The 13,789-nt window shown below is 52.2% G+C and overlaps 1 protein-coding gene across 15 annotated transcripts in view; it reads right to left on the bottom strand.

The window, feature by feature from the left end:
• Nucleotides 1–2,898: 2,898 nt before the first annotated feature.
• The window catches only part of DYSF (dysferlin), a 223,250-nt gene continuing 212,359 nt past the window's right edge, over nt 2,899–13,789 (bottom strand). For 14 of the 15 annotated variants that reach the window (XM_065891615.1, XM_065891611.1, XM_065891613.1 and 11 more), the window contains 4 exons: nt 10,316–10,494; nt 8,606–8,715; nt 6,834–6,981; nt 3,128–3,166 (listed from right to left, as the gene is read on the bottom strand). In XM_065891615.1, coding sequence (XP_065747687.1) covers nt 3,128–3,166; nt 6,834–6,981; nt 8,606–8,715; nt 10,316–10,494 — 476 coding nt within the window. Of the gene's footprint in view, nt 3,167–6,833; nt 6,982–8,605; nt 8,716–10,315; nt 10,495–13,789 lie in introns of all 15 variants that reach the window. The other variant, XM_065891605.1, reaches the window with a different exon arrangement.

The raw sequence follows: 13,789 nt of genomic DNA on the forward strand, positions 1-13,789 counted from the left end.
AGGTCTCTGCCGTCCACGATCTCTATGCCAGAGTTTCCAAGAGCAGCACTACCAGATCTTCGGACTGGATAATTTGGGGTGGGAGGGTGTGTCCTGTGCACTGAGGGATGTTTAGTAGCTCCTGGATGCCAGTAGCACCCACCCTCAGCCCCTCCACCCCAAGCCAGGACCATAAAAACTGGCTCCAGACATTGTCAAATGTGACCTGGGGGGCAAAAATCGGCCCTGGTTGAGAACCACGGCTCTGTGCCCTGTGGAGATTCTTACAGATCTTTGAACCATTTCTGGTCAGTCTTTGCTCTCTCTACTGTCTTTTCCATCCTCTGCCCTTAACCCTGTAACCCTTGCCCATCAGTGTCTATCTACTTGTCTCCCTCTGCTACTCAGTTGTGAGCTCTGGGAGAACAGGAACCATGTTTATCCTTTTCAGCATTGTATCTCTAGAGCCTAGCACCTTGTCTGGTACACAGATTCTCTCCGTGTGTGTGTGTGTATGTATTTCTTAAATGAATGAATGAGTGAATGAATGAATGAATGATTCCTGCCCTGCTTTTCAGAGTTGGCTCCTGGACTAATGGACCAGCCTTCTAGAATGGCCCTCTGCAACTGGCCAACTGTTCTTCACCACTTGTGATCATAGACCCTATTGCAGAATTGGGTGAGATCACTGGACCCTCACCCTCTCGAAATCCATGAGGCGTATACAACCTGAAGCCCCACCATGTGCTCCCAGAAGACTCCTGTCTCCCAAGATAAGAACTAAGAAACCATACCTCTGATCAAGGCCAGTCCAGCTTTAAGTCTTTCCTCTTCTTCTTCCTTACCTCCAGAATGAAGTTCAAACTCTTCAGCCGCAGATACAGGCCGTTCAACACCCAGCCTTGCCCTGAAGAAGCCAGGCTCTCTGACAGCCGGAGATTGGTCTCTATCCCAGCTGCTCAGCACAGCTTTCCCTTCTTAGCCACCGGGCCAGTCTGATGCTCCACTCAGATGACATCCCTTCCCTGCCCCAGGGTGTCCCTTCTCTGATACTCTCACAAGCGTTCAAATAAGCATGGTTTCCTGATCCACCTTTCCCCCCATGCTGGGAGCTATGGAAGGCCAGGAGTCACATGTAACTCACTGCTGTATCCTCTAGGGCTGCCATGTGGAGTCTCTCAATAAACATGTGCTGGACAGGGTATCTCCTCACCATCCGTTCCTCATTCTCCCTGAGTTTTGCTTGGTGGCCTACATGGTTCCAGGGAGCAGTTTTAACCCCAACCCTAGCCTGACAAGGGCGGAGCAGAGAGAGAACGCAAAGTCTTGGTGACCTAACTGAGGAGGTGAATCAGCCCTCACCTGAAGCCAATCCCTCTGAAAATTTCATTTCTGTAAAGCCATTATATTCCCTTTACTAGTTTAAATAACGTTTCCTATGATCTGCAACCCAAAGCAGCAAGATTAAAGGAAAAAGTTAATAAGTGGGCACAATGTACCCCCAAACTCATTTAACCCAGCTGATACTTGCACAGTATGTATTTATTTCCTCCAGTGTTCTTGTACCTGTAAGAAAAAGGGAACTCTCTTTCCAAAGCTTACGCCCTCCCCTGCTTCTCCAGAAGCCGGTTCCATTAATTATCCCATTTTCTCTCTCGTGTCTTCGATCTATCTTTCCCTCCTCAGTGGCTTCCTCCTCCCTACCTTCAAATATTCTCAGGTCTCCCGAGCCTCTAAAGCTCTCTCAGCACCTCCCAAAGCTGCAGCCCCGGCTCTTCCATCCTTTCACCTCCAGTCCTCTCCGTGGAATCGCCTGCTCATGGCCTCCAAGCAGGCGGGCACGGTGGGTATTCAGGGAAGGCTCACGACCCAGAAGAGTTGGGTAACCCCGGCCCTTGCTGCCTGTTCTGTGCGAGGTGTGGCCACCCGGCTCCAGGTGTCAGGCGTCAGTCTCAGGACTGGCCACCCAGGTTCTCAGGGCCCACACGGAGTTGGACGCTGAGGGTGTCCTCCAGCCAGAACCTCTCCTGAAGAGAGAACCACTCTATGTTCAAGATGTAGCTCCCTCACCCAGGAGGGTTCAGGTCATCAGCCCTGTGCCAATCACCCCCCAGTCCTGCCAATCAGGTGGGGACGAGGCAGGGCCTCAGTCTGGGTCCCAGCATGCAGTGAAGAGACAAGGGGGCTGGAAGGCTCACTCTGGGGCCTCGGGGCCTGGGCCGCGGGAACAGGCTCACAGCAGGAAATGGGAGAAGCCCTCCCGCCAGGCTGTGCTCCAGAGTTCCGGCCCACCAGCCAACAGAGGCAGAGGCCTCTATTTCGGAAACACGATGTTTTCGTGCTCTTTGGTTTTTCTCTAAGTATGTCCTTGCTGCTCTTGTAGATGAAGCCTGATTCCTGCAAGAGATGTCAGCCCGACAGCTAATGCGATGCTCGGACCACAAGAAAAGCGTGTGTTTATCCAGTCCAGATCATTAAAGCAGGGTGAGGAAACAGAGGGAGGGAACCCCAAGAAATTCCAAGAGCACGGGAGACAAGGTCACAGCCAGGGGTCCAGCAGCCCTCCCAGCCTTTAGAGTTTTTCCGAGGGGCTCCATGTGCATAAGTGGAACCTCTTCCCGGGCATGGTGCAGGTAACTGCCCACCCAAGCAAAGATCACCGTGGGTGAGGAGATGCCTGAGGAAGGAGGGCACAGGGTGGAGGGACGTCCTGGAAGCAGAACAGGCTGGGTCTCCAGGCAGGCCAGACATCAAGCCTCAAAGCCCCCGCCACCCCTACCAGACTTGCCGAAAGATACACAGTCCCACTGGGAACGTTGCACAGATGGCACACATCCCACCCACGCGCCCACCCAGACATCCCCTGCACAGTCACCCTATTCAGGTACCCCAGAGATACACACACCAACGTCGCTTTGCGGTTCAAACTGTTTTATACTGAAATACACAGGTTTGATCCCCAAAAGGGTTGGGTTGGGGGAGAGAGAAATGATGAAAGCGGGGTGACCGCAGGGCTCGATGTCGCCAACACTTGGAGCGCGTGCCAGTCCCTCTCTCTGTCTGCCCACCCTGGCAGGACGGTGAGGCCTGGACATCTGGAGACACTCGCAGAGCAGAGCAGAGCAGCCAGTCCTGGGCCCGAGAGTCCTCAGCTGAATGGCTTCACCAGCTTCATGGCAGTATAGTTCTGGAGGGAGGGCGGAGAGGCAGGGACCGGTGACGACAGCTGCCAGGGAAACGGAGCTGGGAAAGGTGGCTGATCCACTCAACCACCTGCCTGCACCTCTCCCTCATCATCCCCCAGGCCACACTCAGCTCGGCACTCCACCCTGACAGCGCTCTGGCTGTCACACAAGCCCACACGCTTGCCTGGGGGCCACAGCGCCTGAATTGCTCTGGCTTCTCCCCCGTCACTCCAGGGCCCACCCCGAGGTTCTGCCCAGCTACCGAGAGGACTCTGCCCCTGGCCAGGCCAGGCCCGGCCTTTGCCATCAGACAGGTGGCCTGAAGGCACGGCTGCGCTTCTCCCCACCCTCCTCCCACACTGCCCAGCGCGGGAACCTGGGGCTCGCTGGCCACCACGCTCCCGTCCAAAACGCAGAGAGCGAGCTGGGGTGGGGGGTATAGAGGGATGACCCGCAGTGCGGGCCAGCCCTAGAGATGGGTCACCCCTGATTAAGCCCTGGCTGCTGCAGGACTGGCAGGAATCTCCCCTCCCCACTCCTCCCCCCAAAACCATGAAAACACATACAACACAACACAGGGCTCCTAATTGGGACAGTATGTTCCCCAGCGCCGCCCAGGAAAGCCAACTCTGGAAACAAAGCCGCCGCTCCTTCCCTGCCAGATCGCCTCCTGCCTCCCCACACTGGCCCTGCTCCCGGCTGCCTCTAGGGCAGAGCTGGGAGGAATCAGACGGGCTGCCCTCCCTGTCCCCCTCCCAGGGGAATTTCCAAGAGGGTGGGAGATGAGGCCAACTGGGGGGGAGCCCCTCTGCACCCAGGCCTCTGCCCCCCAAGGCCTGAAAGCCAGGTGATGGACGGTCACAGGTCTGGCATCCACCAGGTGACTGGGTGACTTGGCTGGAGGGAAGGAGGATATGCCCAGCTTGTAGCAAAGGCCTGCAAGCAAAAGCAGTCTGCAGTCTCAGACCCAGGCTGCCCTACAGCCCTCGCCTAGGATCTAACCCCACAGGCCAGCTCTGGAGAGAGAAGGCAGGGCTGGCATTGGAAAAAGGTCAAACCCCGAAGATAAAGGAGACTGCTGCTGCTGGGGACTCAGGACACAGGGAAGAGGCTCTGACCAGGGCCTGCCCGCAGGGCTTTGGGATAAGGCTGCCCCAGGGACGAGAAAGGACCACAGCCTGGAAGTGGTTGGAAATCTTCTGTCCATCTCCCAGCCAAGCAGCAGGGCCTCCTTCCCCAGGTCCCTGAGGCCTAGTCCGCAGCCCTAGTGCCTTGCAGGGGCGGGGCCCTCCCCTCAGCTCTTCAGCAGAAGGCTGGCTTGACATGCAGCCCCCCTGGGGAAGGAAAAATCGCTCCCCTATCCACAGTGCTAGTCACAGCAGGTCAGCACTGACCTATCCCAGCCCCTTCCTCATGCGACGGGAGGGCCTGGCCACGGTCACTGGGGAGCCACCGACAGAGCCAGAACCCAGCCAACAGCTCCCGACTCCACATGGAGCTGTGTTCCGCACAGCAGCGATGCTCAGACCTTGATGTTCCCGAGGCAGATTCTCCTCAGCAGGCCTGGGGCTGGCCCAGGACTCTGCATTTCTTACCAGCTCCCTGGTGCTGCCGCTGCTTGCTCCTCAGACCACCTCCTCAAGGAGCGAGGGTCCACACCAGCTCCCCTTTGCCCACACTCCCTGGCCTGGCCTCTCGGTGAGGCGTTAGGCTGTACCCCGTGCTCCCCCTCATCCCTGGCTTCACTGTATCTCCTTGTGGACCGACAGCTCCCAGGGGCACGGGCCCCACCAGCCTTCCCCTCACCCACACAACACGCCCTCACCTCCCGGACACACTTCGCACGCTAATAATGTCTTCACCTGAACCGAGTGGCGGCTGGGTGCACTCAACATGAGAGGAGGTAAGCCTGAGGACAGGCCAGGTGAGGGCCACTGCGCCTCCCCAACTTGGCCACAGGGCTGTGTCCCAGGGGAGGAGACACAGGGGACCACAAGGGGAGTCCTGGGCCCAACCCCTGAGCCCAGGTCACTGCCAGGGCAGCGACACTCCAGGCACCACACTTGCTCGTGTCCTTCCAGGGCCCAGCAGCTAACCTTGTACTTGTAATCTGTCTTCCTTTGCTTCAGGAGGGCCCCCCAAACCGAAGGAGCTTCAGGGTCCCCCAGCCTGGACCCGCCCCTGGGCCTCAGGCACGTTTGGCCAACGGGCCGTGAGTCGTCTCACTGAGCCTCAGAACGGTCTCAGCCTGGCGCTCCAGGCGACACAGTCAGCTGAGACGAGGGCCCGGCTCGCGGCCCAGCTCACGGTCATCCCAGCTCTGGACCCTCCTTTGTCACTTAGGGTCCAAGGGGTAGCCGGGGCCTGGACGTCCAAACCAGAGCATCCTCTCTGCTGCTCCCACAGTTCATGATCTTAGGGCCTGCAGGGGATTGTTCCGTGGTTTTAACCGTCCTCCTCGTAGGAGGCGTGCTCTGCTGGTACAATGCCTTGCCAGCTACGGCGGGAGAGCGCTCTCGGGCGCCTCCTCCTCCCGGAGGATTCACGAAGCAAAGAGCTCACAGGTGAGTGATTCCCAGAGCGCACTACCCACTGTGGGGACAGCGTGCTTGACCGGCGGCCTGGTGCTGACCAGGGCTGTGGCCGGAACCCCAGACCGGGAGCTGTACACAGGGCTGCCGTGCAGCCCTGAGCTGGTCCCTCTCCTCTCTGGATGTGTGTTTCTTTCCATTCAAATAAGGGTGACATGGTGTCGATCACACCATTCCTCTACTTACATACGATTTTGAATTTTTTGTATTAAAAAGTTTCAAAAATTTCAAGAATATTAAAAATCAGGTGTCAGCCTGGGGACACTGTGATCGCTTCTGAGGTTCTAGAGACACTGGGGGTGCTGCTGTGAGGTCAGGGAAGCACAGGCAGGGAAGAGAGCTCCAGAACCTCCTCCCTTGGGAGGGGCCCCTGGAGCTGGGCACAGCAGTCCCCACGCGGGTGGCCCTGGCCACTCTTCGTCAGGCATCAGCTGGCTTCTTAGCAGGGGAAAGGGGCCCCAGTGTTTACTGCGCCCAGTGAGAGGCTCCTTGCCAGCCCCCTCCTCGCCCACACCTTGCCCCATGCCCAGCCCACTGCAGCAGGCAGGACACACTTTATCAGGTTCCCAGGTGACACCCTCTCCAGCCCCAGGTCCTCAGCAGGTGCCATCCTCACAAGCAGAGGACCTTCCCCTCTGCTCTGCCATCTACACCTTCCCTGCCCCTCCTGACCCACTCCACACCCTCCTTCAAGAAGGTTCCCCTGCCCACGCCTGCCCAAGGGGCCTCGCCTTCTGCCAACCCCTTAATTACATAGCCCCTCAGGGGCTTGCTGAGGGTGCGGTGTCTCCCCATCAAGGGCAAGAACTCAGATTCCCTCACTGGACTAAAAGCTCCCCAAGGGTCTCCTACCAGACTGGGGACTCCCCAGAGCAGGGCCTATGTCTCCCTCATCAGACCATGGACTCCCCAAAGACAGAAGCTACTTCTCTCCATCAGACACAGGGTGCACTTTGAGGACAATGACAGACTCCCCTGAGAACCAGAAGCTGCTGGAGGTCAAGGGCTGTACCTCCCACATCAGACCAGGAGCTCCTCCAAGACAAGGGTCTGTGCCTCCCCACTCAGGCCAGCTTACCGGGAAGGAGTAGACGAAGATGCCCAAGAACAGCAGGAGAATGAAGAGAAGGACGAAGAGGATGATGGCGCACCGGAACCGTCGCCAGAGGATGAACTTCATAGTCTTGTACGGGGAGGTGAACCAGAGGAAGGAGGTGTCAGGGCGCCTGCGAGTGAGAGCCCAGAGGTCAGCAGGGTACCTCCCACCAGGGCTGCTCCCTCCGGGTCCTGCTCACAAATTGCCCTGGCCCACCCGAGTCAGCCCCCCAGACCTGCCCAGCCTCCAAGCCCCCAGCCCCTGTCCGCACCTGCATCGCCCTGTCCGCACCTGCATCGCCCTCTCCTCCCAACCTTCGCTACAGTGTGAGCCCCGCCCATGTTGCCCTCCTCTTCTTGGTGCTGTCAAGCCCTGCACACCCTCAGGGACCCCGTTCTCAGCCACCCTGTCCAGGTCACCTTCCCTGCCACTCTCTCCTTCCTGACCCAGGACTTAATCACAGACTAGAGATTTGGGGACTGGGCAGAGCTTCAAGGGGCTCCACGTTAGGTGAGCTATGGTCCATGAGCCTCAGATAAGCTAAGCCACTGGCCTAGATGCACGTGGCTCGTTCACTGGCAGGGAGTGAACCCAGAAAGCTGATTGTGTCTCATAACCAAGAACGTCAAATCCTTCCCCTAGGTCAGCCTCACAATTCAAGAGCGGGCAGGATTTTGTGTCTCAGTAACGGCCGTTTTAACATCTGCTTGCATGCCGCTGGCTCTCCTGGGTCTCTCTGTCTTTCCACCCAGATCCCAGCATCCTTGGGCAGGGATGCCTCTCACTCCTCTGCCAGCCAGTGGCACTCAGGATAGCGCTATAACAAAGTGGGCTGTCCGTGCTAAGTGTGACTTGAGCTGAGCAGGCAGTGGAAAGGGACCCAGCAAATGCAGCCCTGCCCCGCATCTGAACAGCCATCTTTCAGGCTCCGGTAACTGCCTTCAAGGCTTCTGCATCCACTGGTTTGGGATGTAGGCCCCTCCCTTAGAGGCCTGTGAGGTAGGGGAGGCAGGGACTAGGCCCCCGTTTCACAGATGGGAAAATTAAAGCTGAAAGGCCTTTTTTTTTTTTTTTTTTGCTGTACGCGGGCCTCTCACTGTTGTGGCCTCTCCCATTGCGGAGCACAGGCTCCGGACGCGCAGGCTCAGCGGCCATGGCTCACGGGCCCAGCCGCTCCGCGGCATGTGGGATCTTCCCAGACCGGGGCACGAACCTGTGTCCCCTGCATCAGCAGGCGGACGCTCAACCACTGCGCCACCAGGGAAGCCCTGAAAGGCCTTTTGAAAGCCACATTGACACCACAGGAGAGCCATGGAAGGCAGCTTGGTCAGGGAAAGACCTTGGTCAGGCTCCGGGGCCAATCAGACCAGGTGTGAGAATTTCACCTTCGCCACTTTCCTTGGAATGACCTTATTTAACTTTGCTGTGATTGTTTCCTCATCTGTAAAGCGGGGATACTAATAACGGCTCAGCAGGGAAGGTTCCATGACACAACATATACATGCCATATGACAGCACGCCTGGCCTACAACCAACAGCTACCCAACAGCGCCTGCTTCTGGAACTAGCTGATGAGCCCAGCGTGTCCTGGAATGATGTCTGTCACCTGCCCCCTAACAATGTGTACCCTTGGATGAGTCACACCCCTCTCTGGGCCCTGGGACCTCTGTGCGGCTATACAGTGAGTGCCTCCTGTGCTGTGGATACTCCTCCCCATCCCCTTGGGCATCAGGGGTCAGGGGCTGAGCACCAACCTTGGGTCCTCGAGCTTGGGGTTCATGTTGGGCTCATCTCGGCCCTGGCCGGCCGGCCGCTCCTCATGTTCGCTCTCGGCCACAATCTCCAAAGTCATCTCCAACTTGCCCTGAGGGGACAAGGGGGACCTGATCAGAGACATAAAGGCTTGGCCCCATGGCTTGGAGAGGAGCCAGGCCAGGACAGATGTAAAGGTCACTTTATGATTTGTTTGAAAAAAAGATACAGGGTGATCTGATCATAAAAGTACCTGCTCCTTGCAGAACACATAGCAACTACAGAAATGTATAAAAAAAGGAGACTGTCACCCATACTTCCACTATGTAGAGACAAGCACTCTTAATACTTTATTCCTCAGAGCTATTTTTCTTTGCAAGTATACGCAATATCACGCTGTGTATATATGGTTCTATAGCTTGTTTCTCTCATTTAGGAATATATTTTATTATATAATTATATACTCTTTAAAGTTTGCTTTTAATGCTGTATCTATGTAATGGTTGACCATAATTTATTTAGTAAACCAGTTATTTTGGTTCGTTTAGGTTGTTTCCAACTCTTTGTTGTTACAAATAAACCCTAAATTTTTAATTTTATGGGGTTATTTCTTTAGGAGAGATTTTAGGAGTGGGATGAAAAATTTCAAGGGCATAACTATTGTTAAGTCTCTGGCTATATATTACTACATTGTTTCCCCAAATGGTAAAAATCATTAGCCTGCCCAACAGAGGTAAATGAGAAGGCTGTCTCTCTGCATCCTCCCTGGCAATAAGTGTTTCTATTTTTTAAAAAATTCTAATATAATACATAAAAAATGTTTTCACATTTGAAAGCATTCCTTTATGTAATAACTAGGGGAAATGAAACTTCTTAAATATGTAATGGCCACTGTACTGCTTTATGTATTATCTATGTATGCCCTTTGCTCATTTTTCTTTTGAGATGTTAGTATTTCTTATTAATTGTTATAATTTGTTATACAACATGGATATTTTATTTCAAGGGCCACTTTAGGGATTGGCTGTCTGTCTGCCGTTTCTAAGTACAGTTGACCCTTGAACGACACAGGTTTTAACGGCACAGGTCCACTTACACACAAATTTTTTTCAATAAATACACAGTTGGCCCTCATTTGCAGGTTTCAGATCTGTAGATTAAACCAAACACAGAAGGTGGACTATGAGACTTGAGCATCCATGGATTTGGTGTCCACGCGGGCTCCTGGAACCAACCCTCTGCTGATACCAAGGAAGGACAGTAAACTCATTTACTTCCTCTGCAGAGGAAGGATGATTCTCCATGGTCCCCAGTCACACCCCTGGGCAGACCTCTGGGCAGGGAGAAGACAAGGACAAGGAACAAGGTCAGTCCCTTATAGGGTCCTGCTCAAATGGGAGTGGCATGACCCCTGTCCTCCACAGGAAGCCCAGCCAGAGGGGAACCCAGGATACAGATCACTGTGAAGGCCAAGGAGCAGAGTACAAATTAAACAGGGTCCACGGGAGATTAGGGCATCTTTAGGTTTAGATAGGCTTTCCTGGGATACGAGCCTCGAGGAGACAAAGGCTGGGAACTGGCAGGGAAGAGGGACAGTGTCTTGGGAAACAGACAGGGAGGGCAGGATAGAGGGAGAGGAACACGTCTGTGCTCAGCGATTTCTATGGACGAGTCACTCCGGCATCTCCACCGACCAGAGGGAACAGACTTACCGCCAGTATCTTCTTTTCACCCTCGTCCGCCACACAGGGCCACCAGCCCTTCACTGTTTTCTGTTCAAAAAGGGACACAAACCACTCCGGGTGGAAAGTGTCATCCAGCTGGTCCAGGGAACACTTCTCAGCTGTCTTGGCAGGCTTAGGCATGCGGTTGAGGTCCAGCTGCAGAGAGCCTGTAGCAGAGAAGGGTGCTTTGGCCCACGCTTTCTCAGTCACTGTCAGCCTAGGGCCACCCTGGGGCTGGGCAAGTTCAGCCTCCTCAGCTTCAATCCATGGTCTTAGCCCCATGGCTCAAACTCCACTCCCCACCCACTGCCTCTCATTCCATCTGTACAGCTTCCCATCCATCTATTCATGCATGCATATGCCTGCTACTGTGCCCTGATTGATTCACCCTTAACAGAACTTCCCACCTGCTCAACTATTCATCTTACTATGCACAGATTCACTCATTCACCCATCGTCTACATCCACCGACCATCAACTTTTTAAACCGTTTTTAGTGCAGTAAAATATCTATAGATAAAATTTGTTATTTTAACCATGTTCAGATGTATACTTCAGTGGCATTAATTACATTCACAACATTTAGCAACCATCAGCACTACCTATTTCCATAACATTTTCATTCCCCCCAAACAGCAACTCTGTACCCATTAAGTAATAACTCCCCATTCCCCTCTCCTCTCAGCCCTGCTAACCTCTAAATCTACTTTCTTTCTCTATGAAAAAGCCTATTCTAGACACCTCATATAAGTGGGATCATAAAAATGTATCCTTTTGTATCTGGCTTATTTCACTTGGCATAATTAGTTTTCCAGATTCATCCACGTTGTAGCATGTATCAGTACTTCATACATTTTTATGGCTGAATAATATTCCATGGTACGTATATACCACATTTTGTTTATCCATTCATCTGTTGATGGACACTTGGATTGTTTCCCCCTTTTGACTCTTGTGAAGGATGCTGCTCTGAACACTGGTGTGCAGATGTCTTAGTCCCAGTTTTTAATTCTTTTGGGTACATAACTAGAAGCGAAATTGCTAGGTCATGTGTTTAGCTTTCTGAGGAACTGCCAAACTTTTTCCCAAGCAGCTGCGCCAATTTACATGCATACCACCAATGTACAAGTGTTCCAATTTCTCCACATCCTCTCCAACACTTGTTATTTTCCATTTTTTGTTTTTGCTTTTGCTTTTTTATAGGTATAAGTGTTATCTCATTGTGGTTCATCCACCAATTTTTTCATCTGCCCACCTAGTTATCCAAGCAGCTATCTTTCTATACTGCTTCATCTACTCATCTATTTTATCCATCTTCTCCAAGAATAGCCCCATCTACTGGGTTGAGCCATATGAAAATTCTGGTATTCAACTATATTTGACGTATAAAAACAGCAATTTCATGAGGTTTCACCTAATCCAATTCCAACAACACGAAGTCAATGGGATTGGAGCATAGGTTACTAAAGGGATTAAGTGAGAGAGGTAAATCTAAAAAATATTTTCCAAGGCCAAATTGAAGAAATTCTGTAACAGGGAAGAGCCAAATCTGACCACATGTTGGATCTGTTTCTCTTACTTTAACCTTTTCTTTCCACTGCTTTTGTTCACTAAAAGGATACTGTCTATACATAATGGCCTGCCTTGGGGAACCCTGCCCCTCTGCCTGAATGTTGAACCAAGGCGCCTTTTTCAGGGAAACATCCAGAACCTGTCCATCTGTGGATGGCTATAAGAAAGAAGAAATTAACACATCCCATCCCTGAGGCTGGCTATTCCAGGTGATGTTTGCAAACCTTATGGCCTTTTTACTTTACTTCCTCATCTCCTCCCCCCTTTGTGCTATAAAAGAAACTGGCATCCAAACCCCAATAAGATGGTTATTTTGAGACATTAGTCTGCAATTTTCTCAGTCTGCCAGCTTTCCGAATAAAGTCGTATTCCTTGCCTCAACACCTCATCTCTGATTCATTGGCCTGTCATGTGGCAAGCAGAGTGAGCTTGGACTCGGTAACAAATTTGGCAAGCCAGCCAGGAGGCTTGCAGCTTTTGGCTAGCCAGCCCCGGTCAGGGAACATTGTGGCAAGGCCTAGCAGATGCCAGGACCATTTGTCCTGAGGATCTTCCCTTCAAACTTCCCTCAAGCGGTGCCAGCTACTGCAGTGCTTGGCAGCTGAAGCAAGGAAAAGACCAACTTCTACGAGTCCACAGACTCAATTTTGTATGGTTAGTCTACCCAATTCAGTAACCAGTTCATTTGTTTTGGTCTTGGTCTTATTTTGCTTTTGTGTATCCTTTTGTGTTGCGAGTCGATGAACTCGACTTTGTATGGTAAGCTGCTCCAGCGTGCACACTGGGAACATATTTCCCTCTTAATTTGGGCTTTTCCTTTACAGGATAAGCCAATTTGTTTGATTGGGGTACCCTACTGGAGGGGGAAATTGTTGTTGGACTCTACCTGATTTGGAGCCAGTTCGTTGGTTTTGTAGGGTAAGTCTACCCGATTTGGGAACTAGTTTGTTGGTTTTGCAGGTTAAGTCTACCTGATTTAGGAACTGGTTCATTGGTTTTGGTCTTGGTTTTGTGTGCACCTATGGCAGAATTTGTTTGGGCCTTTTGTGTTGGAATTTGTTTGTGTCTTTTGTGTTTTGGTGTTATCAAACTTATAAAAAATGGAAATACTCCATCTATCCTGAAGGAGAGCCCTTTGGGGTGTATATTAGATAAATGGGCAAAACATAGCCATGAGCCTATGACTAAGAAAGACATGATATACTATTGTAATAGGGTGTGGACCCAATATATGTTAGGATCAGAAGAATGATGGTCCCTGAATGGTTCACTCAATTATTATATGATCTCGCAGTTAGAAGTGTTTTGCAAAAGAGCAGGCTGCACCAGCAGTTTCTCCAACTGCTCCCCCCCCGCCATATGCCGCCAACATATTCACTGCCTCCTGTTTCCCCTACCCATGGGGATCAAATAGAAGCTTCTATGATAACCCCCAAGGCACAGGGACCTGGTTTAGTATCACCATCTAAGACCCAACAGACCCACCATCTAAGACCCACCATCTAAGACCCAATTTGGACCAGGGGCCTCTTCTACAGCAGGGCAATTTCCCTTGTGGTGACATCCTGTAAGAGGCCAGGGGACTCCCCTGGACTTGAGGCATCCGATTCTAATTTCCGCACAGGAGCCCCAGATAACTTTGACAGTGGAGAACAAGTTGATTGACTACCTTCCCTATTTATCTTAAGAGGCTTGTAAATATTAAACAAAGGGGAAACAAAGGCATCCTAGGAAAAACTTGACTGTATCTTTGAGATGTAAGTGTCCTATCTGGTCTTCTCAGGAACGCTCATCTCTGCCATCTTTTTAAAATGCAAACTTTGAAAAAAGGGCAAAGTAATTTAGAAATTGACTTGTCAAGGATAAATTAAAAAACTAAGTGTTTTTTCT

This window comes from Phocoena phocoena, chromosome 14 (assembly GCF_963924675.1).
Source record: "Phocoena phocoena chromosome 14, mPhoPho1.1, whole genome shotgun sequence".
Lineage (NCBI taxonomy): Eukaryota > Metazoa > Chordata > Mammalia > Artiodactyla > Phocoenidae > Phocoena > Phocoena phocoena.